This window comes from Lampris incognitus, chromosome 7, assembly GCF_029633865.1.
Source record: "Lampris incognitus isolate fLamInc1 chromosome 7, fLamInc1.hap2, whole genome shotgun sequence".
In the NCBI taxonomy this organism is placed as follows: domain Eukaryota; kingdom Metazoa; phylum Chordata; class Actinopteri; order Lampriformes; family Lampridae; genus Lampris; species Lampris incognitus.
The window spans coordinates 61,071,533-61,093,168 of NC_079217.1; the positions used below are offsets into that span (position 1 = coordinate 61,071,533).

The following is a 21,636-nucleotide window of genomic DNA, read 5'->3' on the forward strand; positions in this document are numbered from 1 at the left end:
TACGGTCAGTTAGTCAGTAAACGGTCTCCTACTGAATCTGAGTCGAACCCCCAACAACACAAGAAGAACCACAACGTGGACACCACGTCATTAAAACGCAATTTTAAATCTAACATGAACAGTCCCATCAGCCATTGCGCTGCCCCAGCGCTGAACCGCCGACAGTCAGGGCGACCGCCTCCGCCGGGCGCCACATTATGACGTCATCGCGGCGTTTACTCACTTTATTGTTAAACACGTACATTCCACGCAGCCCCGCCCACTCCTTAAAATAAATATATTTTATTTATTTATTTGCATTTGTACGTTAGAAAAAGTTAGGCCTAAACTGTTACTCAGCCACCTACCACTACTGCGGAGGGGGGGGGGGGCTGCACCCACCACTAGGGGGAGCTGCAAGCCCTCCCCGTTCGCGCTCTAATAATAATCCTTACATTTACATAGCGCTTTTCTAGACACCCAGAGCGCTTCACATGGAAGGGGGGGGGGGGGCGACTCACCACCGATGTGCAGCGCCACCTGGGGGATGCACGACGGCAGGAGCATTACACATGATTCAGCACATATGCGTCATCATATGGACATTACACAGGAGACGGTAACCTCTAGTAGCATAACTCACATGACCATGGCAGATGTCTGAGCAGATGTCTGGGCTTTCCCGAAGACGCCCGGCCTGCTGTAAGACTGAGCAGATGACCTGCAGGGTCAGCCGAGACGAGACCGGAGCCCCGCCTGACGTCTAGCGGGCGTCTCCTGTGCTGCAGGACTCACAAGCCACCGTTAGTCACAACGTGGCTCCAGCTTCATTCCTGCTCGATGAAGTCACGCTCCGTAAAGGGGCATCAAGTGGGGGGGAAACTGCCCCGGAAAGGCGAGAACAGCTCTTTTTAGCCCCCCACAGCCAACCCTCTCCTGCAGCCCGTGGAGGTGCTGCAGATAACCCACCTGTTGGCTGGAAGTCAGAACCAGCCCTGGACTGGACTGTGGTCAACGTCAATGCTGGCTTATGAATATTCTCTATAGGCTAATTAGCTGCTAGGTTTACAGTACCATAGTGGGGCATTTGCCCACCCGGGCAACATTACACATCTACTGAATGTGTGACTAATTCATGTATGAATGTGTGTGTTGTCAGCAAGGCCTCCGTGTGAAGGGAGGTCTGCTCACTTTGCCATGTCTCTCTGGTCTCAAACCTGAGACCTCCCAGTTACAGAACTGCCAAGTTGCTCAACTCAGCTTCTGCCCGCAAACAGCATATTACGGAAAAGAAGATAAAAATACTCGGCGGCAGGAAAATAAAAAGGTTAGTCACGTCCTCTTACTTGCCCGTGTCCTCCGCGGCCGGCCTGTTTGTGAGCGAGGGACAGGTCCCTGAATAAGTCGGGGCGTCGTCACCAGAGGGGGAGTCCGTTCAAGTTTAAGTCAAGTAATGACATTCGAATTTTCAACCAACATTTCAAATTGCCGTGGAAGACTTCCAGAGCCACATTTATTGAGAACACATTGAAAATGCATTACAAGAGGCGGCGTGGCGGGCTATTCTGTTGCTTAGCAACACGGGGGGTCGCCGGTTCGAATCCCCGCGTTGTCTCCGGCTTGGTCGGGCGTCCCCACGGACACAACTGGCCGTGTCTGCGGGTGGGGAGCCGGATGTGGGGAGGTGTCCTGGTCGCTGCACTAGCGCCTCCTCTGGTTGGTCAGGGCGCCTGTTCGGGGGGGGGGGACTGGGGGGGGGATAGCGTGATCCTCCCACGCGCTACGCCCCCCTGGCGAAACGCCTCGCTGTCAGGTGAAGAGAAGCAGCTGGCGACTCCACATGTATGGGAGGAGGCATGTGGTAGTCTGCAGCCCTCCCCCACCCCAGATCAGCAGAGGGGGGTGGAGCAGCGACCGGGACGGCTCGGATGAGTGGGGGCAATTGGCTGGGTACAATTGGTAGTGGTGGTGGTGGTGGTGGTGTGGGGAGGGGCAAACAGGGGGAAAATCCTGGAAAAAAAGAAACTGCATTACAACACTGAAAACTACTTCATGTGAATTGTGGTTTCAATTCCAGATTTGAAGAGAGAAAGGTGGGGTTGAGCCAGACTCTGGGTTGTGGCACCAAAGAAACGAAAACTAAAGAGGGAGAGACAACATAACATTACACAAGAACAAACTAGTCCTCCTCGGCTTTGCTTCTCTTCTTTTTCTTCTTCTTCTTCCGGTCTACGATTTCCTCATCCCCGTAAGACGCGTCCGTGGGTTCACACTTGACCGTGACCTCCTGCTTCACAACGCGGTCTTCCTCCGTTTCTCTGTCCCTCTTCTTCCTCTTTCTCTTCCTCCTCTCCTCCGGGCGCCCGCCCTCCTGAGACGGGGGCTCCTCATCGACGACTTCCTCTTTCACCTTCACCCGCCAGCCCCACTCCTCGCCGGCCCCCGCCGCTCCCTCGTCATCCCGCTCCACTTTTATACTCTTCTCCCTCTTTTTCTTTTTCTTCCTCTTCTTCACCCCCTCCTCCTCTTCCTCCGGGAGGTGCTTTACGATTCGGCCTTGGGGGGTCGAGGGGGACGGGCCGTCCGCCTCACAAATCGCCGCACGACTCCGCGTGGGCGTCTTGCTACCGAAGGGCTGAAACCGCTGTCTCAAGCCAGGTGGGATGGAGGGCGCCGGGGCGGCGGGGATGGCGTTGGGCGCCTGGTTGGTGCCGCTGTCGCCGTAGCTCTCGCACACGTTGAGGAAGCCCGAGAAGGCGGGGCCGAAGACGGCGTCCCTGGACGACTGGCTTCCGCTGGTAAGCAGGTGGAGCTCCGAGGTGTTGTGGGAGGAAGCCAGGACGCTGTAGATCTGATGGCTGCTCCTGTTGTCACCTCCGCCGGCAGCGGCAGGAACCTGCAGAGTCTGGAGTCCTGAGAGGGGCACCTCGACACCGCGGAAACTGAACGGGGAAAAGAGGGATGGAGGCAGAAAGAGGGTGAAAATCTGAGGTCCTGTATGAGGCATTCTTACATAGTGAACACATCAGTACAGGAAGTCAACAAGGCATGCTGGAGGTTCCACCCACAGGACGGTGTAACATGCCGAGAAGCTCCGTAGACCACTCCACCCTCGCCCGGCTGTTACCCTCATCACCTGGCGGACGTTGTCGAGAGAAAACAAACCGTCCCAGCGCCACCAGCTTCACGCTGGGTCAGTTGTTATGGCTACGCTGCCACGCCAACTACTGATGGGACAACTTGGAGTGCAAGCGAGCACATCCGCTACGTCACTATTCGGTGATGTAGGACATATTTAGCTGTTCAACTTGTTTGGTAAGAAATGACAGAATTTGGGGCATCCGGGCAGCACGGCGGTCTATTCCGCTGTCTACCAACACGGGGGTCTCCGGTTCGAATCCCCGTGTTGCCTCCGGCTTGCTCGGGCATCCCTACAGACACAACTGGCCGTGTCTGCGGGTGGGAAGCCGCAGACACTGTTCACTGCAGCGGCGCCTCCTCTGGTCGGTCGGGGCGCCTGTTCGGGGGGGGGCTGGGCTGGGGGGGAGTAGCGTGATCCTTCAACGTGCTGCATCCCCCTGGTAAAACTCCTCACTGTCAGGTGAAAAGAAGCGGCTGGCGACTCCACATGTATGGGAGGAGGCACGTGGTAGTCTGCAAGCCCTCCTGGAGCGGCAGAGGGGGTGGCGCAGAAACCGGGACGGCTTGGAAGAGTGGGGTAATTGGCCAAGTACAATTGGGGAGAAAATGAGGGGATTTCAGTCTTTTCAAAAGGAACTCAAGAGTGCGATGAAAGCCGAGTAGTTATTATAGCAGAGCACAACCCCGGGAAAGGATAACGGCTGGTTATAATAGGGCAACATGAAAATCTGTCTCCATAAATAAAAATGCCATGCCTTGTACCATAATTAGAAACACATTCATAACAAATCAATTGGAAATGAATGGGACTCACTGAAATGAATCTGAGAGAGAGAGAGAGAGAGAGAGAGAGAGAGAGAGAGAGAGAGAGAGAGAGAGAGAGAGCCTACCTACCTTTCTGGGTCGAAGCTGGCAGGGGCTTTAATCAGCCATAACTCGCTGTTTTTTTTGCTCAGGCTGCTGGCCAGAGTTCCACTGCAGGGCTTATGGCGGAAAGCCACAACGTCAGCAGGGCACTGGTACCTGCTGACCTTATCTGTGGATCCAAAGACACAAGGCAGGTCAACCGTCGGTGTTCCAGAGGCAAGTAAGTGCTGCAGAATGTCTCAAACTGCTAGATTCCTCACACTGCTGCTCAGTGTGCAGGCTGAGATAGCAGCCAACAGCCAGCATCCCCAGTATCTGGCGGCCTTCGCCTGAACATGGACCAGGCTCTAGCACAGATGCTCTAACCCAGCGTTTCTCAACCCAGTCCTCAAGGAACCCCTATCCTGCAGATTGTCATTGTAACCCTGCATAGGTAGCCCTGCTTGACCGATCATCTCGCAGCACTTAATTATGCAAGGTGTGCAAACGTCTGACAAAATGCAATGCTGATTGGTTGAATAACTACCAACAGGTACCTATTCAGGGTTGCAAAGAAAATCTGCAGGATAGGGGGTCCTTGAGGACTGGGTTGAGAAACGCTGCTCTAACAGGATGGAGGCACGGCTCCACCGCGAGACAGCTGATTTAACGCGGAGAGACGAACTCCGGACCCTCCGGACCCCCCCCCCCCGGGTGTAAGAGCTTACCGTGGCCCACCCGCCTCGCCGCTGGCGGGGCGCCGGGATCTCCGGCTTCGCCGTCGTTCGGTGAAGCCTCGTCTCTCAACATGTTCGACGTCTATAACTCGTCGCTATCGCCGGACGCATCTCCTCCACAGCGCATGGCCGCGGCGAGGCACGTGTTGACGGCGGGGGTGGGGAGAAATGACCTTTAACCCGTGATTACGCCATTTCCGTTCTATTCTCGCCCGTAGTTTCGTTCGCCGCTCCTTCGAACGGCGCCGCGACGGACGCGAACTCGGCTCCCCACAATGCACCGCGCCCGGTTGCGTAACCTCCCGACGTCCGCCGGAGAGGCGGTTGACAGCGGCGAGGAACGGGGCCGAGGCGGTAAACAAAACTTCTTAGTAAAAAAAAAAAAAAAGGACCGAGGACGTGCGCGTCGGGCGTTTATCCCGGCGGACTCTCTCCGAACGCCCCGACGTTATTTCCGAAGTTCCCCTCAAATGCGTTAGCTCAGAAAACCCGACCGCGAGACGAGGGCTCGCGCCTGTCGACTCCGAAATAGGTTGAGCGCGTTAGCCCGCTAGCTAGCTAGCTAGCTAGCTCGTTGGTAACGTCACCCGCCGCTGGCCAGCTTAGCCTAGCCTAAGGCTATAGCCTAGCTTGCTCTGCTTCGGCCATGTCGTCGCCGTCGTCCTCCCGGCGCCAGTGGTGCTACCTGTGCGACCTGCCCAAGATGCCGTGGACCGTGGTGTGGGACTTCAGCGAGGTGGTCTGCCGGGGCTGCGTCAACTACGAGGGGGCAAACCAGATAGAGTTCCTGATAGCGAGCGCCCGGCAGCTGAAGAGAACCCACGGGATGCAGGACGGCAGTGTACGGTCGCCCGGTCCTTCCCCGTCCCACAAACACGGCGCAGGTGGCAGAGGTGAGGGGGCCGGCGACCCGGGCAGGCCCCATGCCGACCGCTACGAGCGGGGACTAAACCGAGAGGGCGCCGGGTCCGCCGCGCGCGTGCCACCAAACGGGCTGCACCGGGACGGCCAGCCGCCGCCGGAAGTGAACCGCCAGAGCCCGAGCGGCAGCCGCAGACCCATGATGAGCGCCGTCATCCCCTCGAACCTCGTCACCCAGGGTATCGCCGGAATCTCCCACGGCCTGCTGTCGGGCATGCCCGCCCTGACGGCCCGGGCCCCCATGAGCAGCCCGTTGATCTTCCCCGCCCCGGTGCTGGCGGAGATGAGCCGCAGACACTTGGGCATAGGGATGGGGATAGCGTCCTTTATGACCCCTGAGCTGGAGCGCGAGCTGAGTTCATCCCAGAGCCAGCCCAAGACGCAGACGCAGGGCCACACGGTGGCTGCTGGCAGCAGCTCCAAGAATACGGGCCTCCCCTCCTCTTCGCCGTCCATGGCTGGAGGAGTAAGCCAGACCAGCCCAAAGCCCGCCTCCTCCCCTGCCAGGCAGCCACGACCCATGTCCGCCAGATCCGGAGGCGAGCCCATGGGCTCCAGCAACTCTGCAGAGGCGGCCACCACGGCTGCAGCATTGCCCCACGGCGGAGCGTCGGAGCTGGGTTCTGCATCAGCAGGCAGCACCCTTTCCTCCGGAACCACTCTCTCCTGCACCCTGTGTCACGAACGGCTCGAAGACACACACTTTGTTCAGTGTCCTTCTGTGGCGGGCCATAGGTTTGTGCACCTCTTATTCCTGCGAAGTGTTTGGAATACGCAGGAATTACACCGACACATGTAATAATTGTTTTTTTCCCCAAGTTAACTGGTTTCCTGTGTCTTTGCAAATCCAGGTTTTGCTTCCCATGCACCAGAGGTTACATCCAGAGCCGGCGGGGTGAAGGGGAGGTGTACTGCCCCAGCGGAGAGCGTTGCCCCTTGGATAGCTCTCCTAACAGCCCACCGTGGGCCTTCATGCAGGGAGAAGTCTCTACCATATTGGGCACTAGCGGAGCCAACACAGGAGCTGCAGGGGTGGCTGCATCTGGGGCAGGACCCGGACCCGGATCTGGCCCCGTAGCTGGAGGTGGAACCGGAGCTGGTGCCAGTGCTGGAAATGGGGACGTCACTGTCAAAAAGGAGAGAGAGACGTGATACTGAGAGATGTACAAACCTGGGCTTGGCATAGCCACCGGTGAGTCAACAAGCGTCTTGCATTTCTTGTTGTACATTCTGTGGGTGCTGTAAGGTGGCCTTGGAGGCTATATTAGGGAATTATTTGCCTAGTGATGTTTCATGTTTCAGTATTTTCACATGGTAGCCATGGTAGCTAGCCTTCTCTTTTTTTGTGTTGCCATTGAAATTGATTTCACCAGCTATCTTGGTTATTTTACCCTCCGCCTTCCATCCCAACGCTGGCTCGGCCATCTTGCCAGTTTGGTTTCAAGGTGTCCTGAGGATCTGATATTAGACTGCATCTTTCCATTTACATTCTGCGAGGGACAGCGGCTAATGGCTGTTTGTTTCATTACTGTGAATTATCTTTTGAAACGTATGTGGATGTAAGACTTGTAAATGTTTGTCTTTTTTTGGGGGGGGGTTGTTTTTTTGTGTATTTGGGTCTCTGCAGAGTCCTGTCCCATACCAGAGAGTGGGATTTTTAAACCCGAGAGCCTACCGATGCTGATTAGAGGTTAACCAGAAGAGCACTGTCCAGAGAGGCAGCCATTACGCAGGTCCTAAACCCAAACCCACATGCACCACCCAACACCGCCAAACCTCACAGACGTCTGAGATGTCCACCTGATGCTACGGAGACGGACCGTTTCCTTTCTTCAGTTCAGTCAAACGAAAGGTTCGACTTTTACTTTTCATTTTAATCCTGTACTTTTCCTCTTTGTTTTTGTTTTACTCTGAGGAATCCCACACTCGGTTCACAACTGATTCAACGCAATGGTAAACAAGCAGAGTTTTGTGTAGAGGAAAAATAAGAGCTCGACTCTTAAACACAATGTAGAGACAAGTCAGGCAGATGTGGCGTCCGGGTGGAATGCCTTGTCTCGTCCCAGCTTTACATGACAGCTGACCTAATGGACTTGTTTCCAGAGAGAAGAGTGTTTGCTGTGTACAACCCACCGGTTCATGTGTGTAGTGCAATCACACACTCAGTATCTGACTGTAGTATGAACATCGCTTACATACGAGAAATAGCCCAACGCCTACGCTTTACCCCGAATGTATATGTAAAGGATAGCTATTGATAGGCCTAGGACTGTATTTTGTACTACGTTGTTAAATGTCATATGCTGTGTAGTAATCGCGCCAGTATGTATGTGCAATCTATAGTTATGAAATATGCAAACGTTTGAAATATATTATTAAAAAAAATTGTATGTGGTTATTTAGCCCTATGTTTTGTTTTTGTTTTTTTGTTTTTGTTTTTTTTTGTTTTAATGAGAATCCACCCTCCAATGAGCGTCCATGGACAGATAAATCGAGATTTATTTAAATGAACAGTTCTCCCCCCAGACCACAGACCAGATGGCCCAGTACTCTCTCCTCATCAAGCAATACTTACTGGGAGATGGAAAATCTTTTTTTTTTTTTTGTAGCTAAGGATTGTGGGAAAGCCGTGGCAGCATTGCTTCCTTTTTCAAACAAAAAACCAGTTTCACTGAAGTGAAACTGGTTTTTGATGCTCCAACATTTCACAAGTTTGCCTCTGGTTAACCGGTGGTCTCTCGCAGGGCGGGGGCGGGGGGAGGATCCTCCAGAGTCTCGGCCGGTGGAAACCAAACGTCTTGGTCCTCTAAAAGTCCTTCAGAGTGTCTGGGGAGAGCTTTTAAATGTGTCGTACGTTCGAATTCCCGGCAGATTTCACAACTGTGCGTGGATATGTCCCAGACCGGGATGAGTCCGGGGGGGGGGGGTGTCGCTGGGTGGATTTTTCATTTTCAGTGCAATATGTACCGCTCCGTACACTTGCACACCGAAACCAAAGGTAGCGTTTTGCCCAAAACAAACATCTGCGGGTGTCAATGTTTAATGAACGTTGTACAAAAAAAAAGAAAACTGTGTATGTGTCCAGTTTTTTTTCTTCTTTCAGCCATCGGTTTCCAGGTCTGTGTGGCCTACTGTCATTAGAAGAAGACGTATCTAGAAATGAACCCCGTAGGCCTTCTGTATGTGGAGTGTATTGTCCAGAGATCAGGTGTGTTGTAGAGAAAATCCTTTGGAGAAAACAGAATCTAAGTTAAACATGCACTGATTCATCATGCAATCCCTCATAAGTGCCTTTAAAAGATGTTTACGTCTGCCTGTCTGTCTGCCTGTCTGTCTCTCTGTCTGTCTCTCAAGTCAAGTCAGTTTTATTTGTATAGCCCAATATCACAAATGACAAATTTGCCTCAGTGGGCTTCACAGCTGTCTGTCTATCTGTCTGCCTGCCTGTCTGTCTGTGTGTGTGTCTGCCTGTGTGTGTGTGTCTGCCTCTCTGCCTGTGTGTGTGTCTGCCGCTCCGCCTGTGTGTGTGGCTGTCTGTCTGTGTGTGTGTGCGTGTGTCTGCCTGTCTGTCTGCCTGTGTGTGTGTGTGTCTGCCTGTCTGTCTGCCTGTGTGTGTGTCTGTCTGTCTGCCTGTGTGTGTGTGTCTGTCTGTCTGTGTGTGTGTGTCTGTCTGTGTCTGCCTGTGTGTGTGTCTGTCTGTCTGCCTGTGTGTGTGTGTGTTTGTGTGTGTGTGTCTGTCTGTCTGTCTGCCTGTGTGTGTGTCTGTCTGTCTGTGTGTGTGTGTCTGTCTGTCTGTCTGCCTGTGTGTGTGTCTGCTTCTCTGCCTGTGTGTGTGTGTGTTTGTGTGTGTGTGTCTGCCGCTCCACCTGTGTGTGTGTGTGTCTGCCTGTCTGTCTGCCTGTGTGTGTGTGTGTGTGTGTGTCTGCCTGTCTGTCTGCCTGTGTGTGTGTCTGTCTGCCTGCCTGTGTGTGTGTGTCTGTCTGTCTGCCTGTGTGTGTGTGTGATACTCAGGGGAAGTAGGAGTGCAATGGCTTTTTTTCCTATCGAGATGGTAAATAGTTAAGTAACTTTAATATGTGTGTGTTTCTCTTCAGCTGCCTTTGTGTTTATGGGTTGTTGCTTTGTAAGCTAAACCTCTTGTGTTTCAGCCGACACCTCACTTGTCCTGGGTCTGTGTCGTGTCGGCCGCGTGCGCGTTTTCTCTCTGTTGCATTTCTCTGCCGTGTCCTTTAACGAGGTGTTGATTATTTTCTTTTCTATGGGATTGTCTCGGCTTCATGTTGGAAATAAAAACAGAACTGCTAATAAACGGAGTGGAGTCCTTTCCTCTCGGCGCTTTCTCAGCTGTCACGCCGGGTTCGCATTGTAATGAGTGACGCGGTCCGGTTGGGCCCGCTGACACCACCAGGGAGAAAGGCGTCACTATGCAAATCACCTCCTTGACTTACCCGCCCCCCCCCCACCCATCCATAACCAGTAGGGCTGTGACAGGGCTGCCCGGGGAGACCTGTGCAGTTTGTCAGGGCTGTTTTCATTAACCATTCACCCGCGCTGCCACGGCCGGTGCCAGTTTCGCAAGGGTCAAAATTTTTTTTTTTTATCGGCCTTTAAAACTTTGGACTCCTGCTTGGTTTGTGATCGATAGAGGGATCTTTCAAAATCCTGACCTTTGCCCTGTATTTACAGATGTTGGGGGGGTTTTTTTTGCAATCGCCAACGAGCACTTTTTTTTAATGGCCAGCTCACTTCTTCCACTCTTCATACGTACGATTCTGCCCCGGCATTGGCGTTTGGCACCGCGGTTGTGCCCCAAATGCACCAAAACACTGCACACATGACGCAACGACACGGCTCCCCCCCACGATAAAGAGAGCTGGGCGTGCAGCGCCGCGGTTTTAGTTTTGCAAGATGTCTTTCTTTGCAGTAGCAAATCATATCGCCTTATCGTTCACAGTGTGGTCTTTTTTTCCCAACAAACCTGCCGTTACGCAACACAACGGCAGAGCCGAACTCCATGGAACAGCCCCCAGTACATCACACTGCCTGACAATGCTGCCTAAAGGGATTACAAGTAAAGACCCGAAACCCCATTACTCCTGCTTGAGGCCTTCCTCTGTGCCGCATGCCACCACACACTCCCCTCCCCTCCCCTCCCCTCCCCTCCTCCATCATCCAGCCATTTGTTTTCCTCTTCACACGCCCCTCTGTTTTTTGCTGGCTCCATCTTGAGCTAAATCAACCCAAAGATGTTCCCTGTTTTAAAGATGGTCATGAAAGTCAAAGGCCTTCAGCGCTGACGGGGATCTGCTGTGACGGATCTACGACCAACAACTTGCGACGGGTGGTTGTGGACTTGCCAGAACTGCTGCCCGTTTGAGTCCCATGTGTTAGATTTGGAACTGAAGTCTTATCAGTTTGGAAATGGACGGTGAGAACATCTCCTGCATGTTGGGCAGGTGGCGGGGTATGAGTGAGAAGTAAATTCAACAATTTCGGAAATGTGTTCATTGCAAACGATGGGAAAAATGGCTCGCGGTTCGGACCACGTGGTCTGCTGTCGCATGAGGAGGTTTTAAAACGCTCGTTAGCAATTAAAAGAAATACTCCACTGAGTTGCCACTGGCTGCTGATGGCCACTAGATGGCGCGTATTGAACCACGTAATTAAGACTTGAAGACACGTAAGTTTAAACCACTTGACCTTAGTCTTCCGGGGCGGGGGGGGGGTCAGGTGGTCTTGTAACCGTGCCGGACACAGATCTGGGATTGTAAACTGCGTGTCAGATCTCACTCAGCTCTCTATGAAGAGTCCTGATTAATCCGGGAGGCGTAGCGGTTTTTTTTATTGTTTAACTGGGGGGGGGGACTTAATCATCCCCCCCGCCCCCTCCAGATAGTGCGGGGCTGCAGCGCAGCGGGCCGATGCGTCGTTTCCTCCGAGTGTCACCTCATTAAGGCTTTTGTTAAACCAATTATAGAGGTGTTAATGGGCGATGCGACTCCCATTGGCATGCGAAACGGCGCGCGGAAAGAGGATATGGATGTGTGTGCGTGCGTGTGTGTGTGTGTGTCCGAGAAAAGACCGTGAGAAACGGGGGGGGGGGGGGCTGATCCACTCAAAAGTGGCTGAAAAATAAAGTAGTCCGTATTGTGCTTAAATCCCCTCTGCTGGGTGTTTTCCTGGAGGTCTCTTCCAGAGACTGGGTGTTACGTTGTGTGTGTTGTGTTGCGTTGTGTGTGTTGCGTTGCGTTGTGTGTGTTGTGCTGTGTTGTGTGTTATGTTGTGTGTGTGTGTTGTGTTGCGTTGTTTTGCGTTGTGTGTGTTGTTGTGCTGTGTGTGTGTTGTGTTGTGTTGTTGTGTGTGTGTTGTGTTGTGTTGTGTTGTGTTGGCCAAACCTGATCACGTACGACGACTTTTAAATTGTTCTCACACAAACACACACAGCAAATGAAAGCGTGCCTTCCGCGAGGTCTACGTGTCAGAAAGGAAGTACGACACGTCATGATGGGCAGGAGCGCAGAGGACTCAGACTCACGTCAGTTTAACTTGTACGGCAGGAGTACGGGGGGGGGGGGGAGTACCGAGTGACGTCATGGCCCGGCTGTAAGGCGTTCGCATCAGCCGCTGTCCACCCGGTGTTTGATGTCTCTCACATGTTGTTTGGTTCCGGTGCGATGTCGGGGATCCAGACTTCACGCGACAATGCCAAACAGAAGAACCGGCCTTCCCTTTTCTTAATGACGTTACAATGTATCATGTTCACATGCTAAATACCGGACGATGCCTCCTTAAGATGGACAGACAGATAGATAGATAGATAGATAGATAGATAGATAGATAGATAGATAGATAGATAGATAAACAGATAGACAGACAGACAGACAGATAGATAGATAGATAGATAGATAGATAGATAGATAGATAGATAGATAGATAGATAGATAGATAAACAGATAGACAGACAGACAGACAGACAGACAGACAGACAGATAGATAGATAGATAGATAGATAAACAGATAGACAGATAGATAGATAGATAGATAGATAGATAGATAGATAGATAGATAGATAGACAGATAGATAGATAGATACACAGATAGACAGATAGATAGATAGATAGATAGATAGATAGATAGATAGATAGATAGATAGATAGATAGATAAGATAGATAGATAGACGGACGGATAGATAGATAGATAGATAGACAGACAGACAGACAGATAGATAGATAGATAGACAGACAGACACAGATATATAGATAAGATAGATAGATAGATAGATAGATACACAGATAGACAGACAGACAGACAGACAGACAGATAGATAGATAGATAGATAGATAGATAGATAGATAGATAGATAGACAGACAGACAGACAGACAGACAGACAGACAGATAGATAGATAGATAGATAGATAGATAGATAGATAGATAGATAGATACACAGATAGATAAATAGACAGATAGATAGATAGATAGATAGATAGATAGACAGACAGACAGACAGACAGACAGACAGACAGACAGACAGACAGACAGATAGATAGATAGATAGATACACAGATAGACAGACAGATAGATAGATAGATAGATAGATAGATAGATAGATAGATAGATAGATAGATAGATAGATAGATAGATAGATAGACAGACAGACAGACACAGATATATAGATAAGATAGATAGACAGACAGATAGATAGACAGATAGATAGACAGACAGACAGACAGACAGACAGACAGATAGACAGATAAATAGACAGATAGATAGATAGATAGATAGATAGATAGATAGATAGATAGATAGATAGATAGACAGACAGACAGACAGACAGACAGACAGACAGATAGACAGACAGACAGACAGATAATATTTGTGTCCTTCTTGGAAAGTCCTGCATTAAAACACGAGTGTACCTGACGTACAGTAATTGTACACCTTACGACACATGTAAACCGTCCTACACCCACCCACATGGGTGGGGGGGTCCAAGCGACGCGCGGGTTCGACCCGCGTGGTTCCGCCGCCTGCTGTTCGGCCTAATCGCGTCGCGGCGGACGCGGGGGTCCGCGAGCCCGACGTGTCAGACGGCCGCGTGAAGGCGCTAATACAGCGGCTGCTCGCGGCTGACGGCGGACCACACTGCGGCTTTCCTCACCTGTGGCGTGCGAGGCTGCTAAAGTGACAGAGCTGGGGGGGAGGAGGGGGGGAGAGGGAGGGGGGAGGGGGAGTCTAAAGTTAACGGCATAATAACTCGACGAAGGATGTTTCAAATTTTGCACGCGGCCGAGTGTCATTATAAAACCCAGAACTCTGGTTGGACAGTTGTTGTTTTGGGGGGGGGGTTCTCTGAGAGAGGGGGGGGGGGTTCTCCTTGTTTTTATAAAGGCATCTGCCCCCTGTTTCCGGTGCCGTCCCCTCGCGGGCTAATCCTGCCGACCACCCGCTCGCGCATCAGCGCGCCAACATGTGTGGAGGCTTTGACATGCACGAGCCTCCGTCTGCAGCTGCCCGATGTGGATTCTGACACACAGCGGGCCTCGCGCCCCGCGCCCCGCACCACACACGCCGGACTGCTTCCTTCTCTTCTGTCCCCCCCCTTGTTTTCTTTCAATATATTTAATTAATAAGATTTAATTAACAATATTTCATTAATAATATTTAATGGCGGGGTTTTGCAAACTCCCAGCGGTCCCTGCGCGGACCCCACATCTGAAATAGGCGAACGTGCGTTAACCTGCAAACATGGCGACTGAGCCTGGATATCTGCACGTTGACGGCAAAGGAAATTCTCCAATAAATTCTCTTTTAATCAGCACCACCCTACACCAGAGTCAGCACCACCCTACACCAGAGTCAACACCACCCTACACCAGAGTCGGCACCACCCTACACCAGAGTCAACACCACCCTACACCAGAGTCAGCACCACCCTATACACCAGAGTCGGCACCACCCTACACCAGAGTCAACACCACCCTACACCAGAGTCAGCACCACCCTATACACCAGAGTCAGCACCACCCTACACCAGAGTCAACACTACCATACACCAGAGTCGGCACCACCCTACACCAGAGTCAACACCACCCTACACCAGAGTCAACACCACCCTACACCAGAGTCAGCACCACCGTACACCAGAGTCAACACTACCCTACACCAGAGTCGGCACCACCCTACACCAGAGTCAGCACCACCCTACACCAGAGTCCACGTTAGCTCTGGATATGAAGTAATGCCGGCTTGTGACCTCCTGATGGGTTCTGTCTGACAAGTGACAGCCGCGAGAACTAACGAGGCTCTCGTGCCGCCAGGCCGGCCACGCCCTCCTCAACCCCGTCAGCATCAGCCATCATACCGCCTGACCAGGTCACCCCAACACCACCTCTCACCACCCAACACCAGCTCTCATCACCGCCCAACACCACTTCTCACACCTCACCACCACCCAACACCACCTCTCATCACCCCAACACCTCAACACCAACCAACACCACCATGCAACAACACCTCAACACCAACCAACACCACCTCTCACCACGACACATTACTATCAGGCTTTCTATATTTATTCCTCTTCTACTATCCCAGGTGGAGAGTGCCAGAGCACACAAGAACTTTAACATGTTTTTTTCCTTTTCCACTCCTTTTTATCTATCTATCTATCTATCTATCTATCTATCTATCTATCTATCTATCTATCTATCTATCTATCTACCTATCTATCTATCTATCTATCTATCTATCTATCTATCTATCTATCTGTCTATCTGTCTATCTATCTATCTATCTATCTATCTATCTATCTATCTATCTATCTATCTATCTATCTATCTATCTATCTATCTATCTGTCTATCTACCTATCTATCTATCTATCTATCTATCTATCTATCTATCTATCTATCTATCTATCTATCTATCTATCTATCTATCTACCTATCTATCTATCTATCTATCTATCTATCTATCTATCTATCTATCTATCTATGTCTATCTATATATATATGTCTATCTGTCTATCTTGTGTGCTTGTGTGTTGTCCCCGTAAACACCCCGTGGCTCTCCGTCCTCCGGGGCCACCCAAAAGAGAACTCCTTTGCATAAGCAGTTCTGTCAGTTTGAAGGGCCAAAAGAGAGGAGGGGGAGGAGAAGGAGGGGGGGGAGGGGGAGGAGGAGGAGAGCTCGCGGACTAAAAGCGGTGTCGGGGCCAATATACAGCACACCAGGGGGCCACATAGGCCTTTGCTGCGGGCCCTTCCTGGATCCTAGCACGGTATTCAAATGGCAGCGAGGGCGGGACTTCACCTGCACCTTATAAAGCCCGGAGCTCCGACCCGCCGCTGTTATTTGGCCGCTAGCAGACAGACACACACACACAGAGGGACACACACACACACACAGAGAGGGACGGACACACACAGAGGCACGGACACACACAGAGGCACGGACAGGCCGCTCGTCCCTGCAGCAGCGGTGAAGGTGCGAGGGCCGCACATCAGCATCTGGGGTATAAACAACATTAAGGTGTCGCGAGGCGATGGACGACTGACTGACAGACACGCCAGAGCCACTGACGCCGCTGTCCCGAGGAGCCGCCGCGCATCACGTGACGAAGACTTGATCGCCTTTGCCACCTTTCTTCTTCTTCTTCTTCTTTTGACTTTTTGGCCTCCCGCTTCCGCCAGAGGAGACGCCTTCACAGTGGATTTCCCACCCCCACCCCCCCCTCTCTCCCCCCCCCCTCGGGTTTCTGACTAGACGCGTCCAGCTCGGGCAGGACCCGGATCCGGCCCCCGGGGTCTCGCAGGCCAGCGCCGGCTCAGCGGGTCGGGAGTGCGTCGGCGTCTCGGGGATGTTGAGCTCGGTGAAGATGGAGTCTCACGAGCTGCCCGAGTGGAATACCTTCTACAGCGAGGCCAACGAGGTGAGCGAGCCAGCGCGCGCGCGCGCACGCGCAACGTCTGTTTCTCTCAGTCAGTTATTCTGGAAACGAAGCGCGCGCGTGTGAGTGTGTGTGTTTGTGTGATTGTGTGTGTGTTTGTGTGTGTGTGTGTGTGTGTGTGTGTGTGTGTGTGGAAACGCAGCAGACGGTGTGTTTGCATGAGCGGCGCGGGCCCCTCGGCTCGTGAGGAGGCGGCTTTATGAATTAACACATATTTAGTTATGTCTCCGCTGTTCCCGCGTGCGCATTAAAACCACCGCGCCACTTAAACAAACCTAATTAAAGTTGAAAGGGCGCGGGCGCATAAAGGTTAATGAGTAAGCCGTGTGCGTGCGCGAGTGCGCGCGCGCGCGTGCGCCCCCCCCCCCCTGTGGCAGCCGGGCAGGGCATCAGATTAGCGCTGACTCCATCAACGCGCATGAGGACATCACAGCGCGCGGCCTGATAAGAGCCAACCAACACGTCCCCTTATCCAGCCTTCATCATCCGCCAAACTCCCTCAACATCCTCTTCGTCGTTAGCGGCGGAGTGTTCGGTCGTTTCTTTTTCTTTTCTTTTCTTTTCTGTTTCCTTGGTTTGGACCACTGCGCCTGCGCCTGGAAACTCCGCTGTGTGTTAATTAAACTTTAAAGTAGCGGGTTTAGTTTCTGGATTATTCCGCCTCGTCAGAATCAAAAGACCGTTTTCTTTTCGTTCACCCACCCCCCCCCCTCTACTGCGCTGCTCGCGCTGGCGGGCCGGGACGCGCGCGCAGCTTTAGCGGCTCGGTGTGAAATCCGCGTGCCGTCCACACTGAGAGCTGCTTTGTGCATTGATGAGACGCCCCGTGCTGCATCACTCCGCTTTATAAATTATTACTTTCTACATCACTCCGCTTTATTAATTATTACTTTCTGCATCACTCCGCTTTATTAATTATTACTTTCTGCATCACTCCGCTTTATTAATTTTGATGAAACTTCCTGCATCACTCTGCTTTATTAATTATTACTTTCTGCATCACTCCGATTTATGAATTACTTTCTGCATCACTCCGCTTTATTAATTATTATTACACTTCCTGCATCACTCCGCTTTACTAATTATTACTTTCTGCATCACTCCGCTTTATTAATTATTATTACACTTCCTGCATCACTCCGCTTTATTAATTATTACTTCCTGCATCATTCTGCTTTATTAATTATTACTTTCTGCATCACTCCGATTTATTAATTATTATCAAACTTTCTAAATCACTCTGCTTTATAAATTATGATTAAACTTCATGGATCACTCCATTTTATTAATTATTATTAAACTTTCTGCATCACTCTGCTTTATTAATTATTACTTTCTGCATCACTTCGCTTTATTAAATATTATTAAACTTCCTGCATCACTCTGCTTCATTAATTATGATTAAACTTTATGGATCACTCCATTTTATTAATTATTATTAAACTTCCTGCATCACTGTGCTTTATTAATTATTGTTAAACTTTCTGCATCACTCCGCTTTATTATTATTCAACTTTCTGCATCACTCTGCTTTATTAATTATTATTAAACTTCCTGCATGACTCCGCTTCATTAATTATTAAACTTTCTGCATCACTCCGCTTTATTATTATTAAACTTTCTGCATCACTGCGCTTTATTAATTATTATTAAACTTTCTGCATCACTCCGCTTCATTAATTATTGTTAAACTTCCTCCATCAATCTGCTTTATTAATTATTATTAAACTTTCTGCATCACTCCGCTTTATTAATTATTATTAAACTTTATGGATCACTCCATTTTATTAATTATTATTAAACCGAACGTCGCCTCGTTTGTAGCGCAGTTTTAAGGAAAACATGGCGGAGAAACTAAACCTTTATTTCGTTCTTATTATCACGTGCATTATCTGCACAGCAGTCTCAATATTCTGCCGATTACCTTTTATTTATATTTAATCACTAAAACCCAAAAGACACCGCGGATTTTCGCCTCATCGAGGCAAAAAGATTATTTTGAGAGTTCGTTTAAATTTCAGAATGTATTGAAAAAACGAAATTATAACTCATATAAATGAACTATATAACTAATTAAATGAAATGTTCCGCGTGGGTGTGGATTTAGAGCAGCGCGGATCCGTCTCAGTCATGACGTCACTTCCGCAGTGTAAAATTATACAACCCTGGAAATCAAATTGTAACACTCAGAAATGTGTTACGCAACGTTTACACACACACACACACACACACACACACACAAACACACACACACAATAATCCATCAAGAGCAAAACATGACCTTTATTTATCCCAGCAGCAGAGCCAAAGCCCATAAATAACTTCCGTTGCGTTTCTCTCCACTCCCTCTCTTCTGCCTCCAGATGTATTCCTCTCCCAGCACCATGAACTCCATGGGTTCAATGGGAACCATCAACAGTTACATCAACCTGAACCCGGCCACCGGCTCCCCAGCAGGCATGAACATGGCCTACCCGACCTCCAGTCTCAGCGGCTCTCCGCTGGCGTCCATGGCCCCCGGGCCCGGCCACATGTCTCTGTCGCCCGTGACCTCCTCCCTCAACCCGGGCTCTCTCACCCAGCTGGGGTCCTCCGGCACCAGCTCCCTGGGCTCGCTGTCCCACTACCCCAACATGAGCCAACCGATGACCCAGCTTGGGTACCCCTCGCCGACGTCCCTCAGCCGGGCCGGGCCCAAAGAGGTGCCGAAGCCCTACCGGCGCTCGCTGACCCACGCCAAGCCGCCATACTCCTACATCTCCCTCATCACCATGGCCATCCAGCAGAGCGGCAGCAAGATGCTCACCCTGAACGAGATCTACCAGTGGATCATGGACCTGTTCCCATACTACCGGGAGAACCAGCAGCGCTGGCAGAACTCCATCCGCCACTCGCTCTCGTTCAACGACTGCTTCGTCAAGGTGGCTCGCTCGCCGGACAAGCCGGGGAAAGGCTCCTACTGGGCGCTGCACCCCAACTCGGGCAACATGTTTGAGAACGGCTGCTACCTGAGGCGCCAGAAACGCTTCAAGATCGAGGACAAGTCAGCGAAGAAAGGGGGCAAAAACCAGGAGTCGGTTGGGGCGGCCGGCAAGGGAGGCCACGGTGGAGAGAACCTGACCGGGGAGCATAGCCCTGCAGGAGGCTCCGAGGGGGCCGACTCGGCCCACTCCGACAACTCGCACCCCGGCTCCTCCTCGGACGACCAGCAGCACCCGCGAAGCTCCCTGGTCCCGCTGGACTGCCCCGCTAATCTGCCGCCGCCCACAGCCTCCCACCTCCACAGCCCACCCGGCTCCCTCCCCCCACCACCCTCTTCCTCATCTGCATCCATGCCGCCATCCTCCCTGTCCCTGTCCCTCTCCTCCACTTCCTCTTCCTCCTCCAATCCGCTCCTCCACGCTCAGTCCCTGGGAGGCGGCACCCACCTCCTGCCTGGCGCCATGCAGCAGCACATGGACCTGCAGAGCGATGCCCTCAAGTCTCTGGACCCACACTACAACTTCAACCACCCATTCTCCATCACCAACCTCATGTCCAATGAGCAGAAAATGGACCTGAAGAGCTACCAGGACCAGGTGATGGCCTACAACAGCTACACCGGAGGCTCTCCCGTGGCGGCCAAGCAGATCTACGACAGTCCCGGGCCGGCGGCCATGGACTCGGGCGCTTACTACCAGACCCTGTACAGCCGCTCGGTGCTGAACGCCTCCTAATGTGGACGTTTGACCTCCCCAAACGTTTGTCTCGTGACATGAAATGGAGGACAGTAAAGGCTCGGAGGACTACGTGGCTCGGTCTCTCAGCGTTCTCTGAAATGGGCTCTTGCGAGGCCTCTCTCTCTCTCTCTCTCTCTCTCTCTCTCTCTCTCTCTCTCTCTCTCTCTCTCTCTCGCTTTCTGTCTGCGCGCTCTCTTTGTCTCTTTATCTCACTCTCTCTCCCCCACTCTGGCACAGGTACATCCGGCAGCCTTGGGAGGGAGCGAGAGAGACAAACACAAAATGGCTGCTGTGTTTTAGGGCCCAAAGAACTTTTCTTTTTTTTTTTTAACAACCCTGGGTGGACGGCGAGGAGCAGGGAGGCCGTGGGACAGGAGGTCTACCACGAGCATGGCCGACCGGCCGTGATGAGACATTTTAGCCTTCCGCGTGAAGAGGCCGAACCTTGACCCGGCCAGCTGTTGCTTACGGTTCCTGTTTCTCTTGAGCTTTCCATCAAAACCGGGCGGCTCGCCGTCGGTTCGAGCGCCGTGTCGGTCGGTTGGTACGAAAGGAGAGGGAGCTGGCGTTGTATAAACTGTACATAGAGGTAATGTGTTGGGGTGAAAGGATTTCATTTATTTATGAAGGGATTAAATCTTAATATATCTTCTATAGTGTGCTGTGTGGACCAGTTACAAACCGAATGTGAGGTTTTAGCCAAAGACAGAGAGAGGGAGAGAGAGGGAGAGAGAGACAGAGAGAGGGAGAGAGAGAGGGAGGCGAGTTTAAAGTTACTGCATTAGGATTCAGTCAAGTTTAGTGGATATTTGTGTTACATTTCACACACTATTCCTGTCACGGGGACACCGTGCTTGTCCCTTCGCGTCCACATCTGCCGGCTAACACGTAGCGTCCAACCGTTCGTTTTTCATAAGGGCAACCCCCCCCCCGCCCCGCCCCCCCAGTTTATATGAAGAATAGCCGTTTTCCCTTCGCAGGGGGTGAAGAAGAAAAATTCAGAAAACCAGAAGGAGAAAGAAGTAACTGTGGTAAATGGTGTGTCAGTTTTTACAGTTTGTCCTGTTTCTTCATTATTATTATTATTGTTATTGTTATTGTTGTTATTATTACTGTCATTGCTTCACGAGGCCCTTCTCTGTTGTTACCTAAGAGAGCGCTCGTGTCCTCTGTTGTCGTCCGTGTGTCCCGCTTTCCCCTCCACCTTCTGATCATCACACAGCAGATACCTCTGTGCTGTACTTTAGCACGGCGTCAGTTACCGTCGGTTACCACGGGAGTAGTCAGGGAGCGGCAGACAGGAGAGATGCACTAAAAGGGAGATATATATATACATATATATAT

General features: G+C 51.4%; 3 protein-coding genes across 4 annotated transcripts; 2 read left to right on the forward strand and 1 right to left on the reverse strand.

Moving 5' to 3' along the window:
* Positions 1-1,727: 1,727 nt before the first annotated feature.
* On the reverse strand, positions 1,728-4,853 carry polr1g (RNA polymerase I subunit G). Of its 2 annotated transcripts, XM_056283910.1 has the most exons (4): positions 4,695-4,853; positions 4,015-4,156; positions 2,148-2,921; positions 1,728-1,989 (listed from the first exon to the last, which is right to left on the reverse strand). In XM_056283910.1, exons 1-3 carry the CDS (start codon positions 4,774-4,776, stop codon positions 2,159-2,161), a joined length of 987 nt encoding a protein of 328 aa, XP_056139885.1. In that variant the 5' UTR covers positions 4,777-4,853; the 3' UTR covers positions 1,728-1,989; positions 2,148-2,158. The 2 variants fall into 2 exon arrangements, with proteins under 2 accessions (XP_056139885.1, XP_056139884.1); XM_056283909.1 differs by having other exon boundaries at positions 1,728-2,921.
* Positions 4,854-5,026: 173 nt separating this feature from the next.
* irf2bp1 (interferon regulatory factor 2 binding protein 1) lies at positions 5,027-8,013 on the forward strand. Its single transcript, XM_056283923.1, has 3 exons — positions 5,027-6,359; positions 6,476-6,816; positions 7,252-8,013. Exons 1-2 carry the CDS (start codon positions 5,350-5,352, stop codon positions 6,774-6,776), a joined length of 1,311 nt encoding a protein of 436 aa, XP_056139898.1. The 5' UTR covers positions 5,027-5,349; the 3' UTR covers positions 6,777-6,816; positions 7,252-8,013.
* Positions 8,014-15,873: 7,860 nt separating this feature from the next.
* Positions 15,874-20,690, forward strand: foxa3 (forkhead box A3). The gene is made up of 2 exons (XM_056283426.1): positions 15,874-16,555; positions 18,937-20,690. Exons 1-2 carry the CDS (start codon positions 16,484-16,486, stop codon positions 20,287-20,289), a joined length of 1,425 nt encoding a protein of 474 aa, XP_056139401.1. The 5' UTR covers positions 15,874-16,483; the 3' UTR covers positions 20,290-20,690.
* Positions 20,691-21,636: the final 946 nt, after the last annotated feature.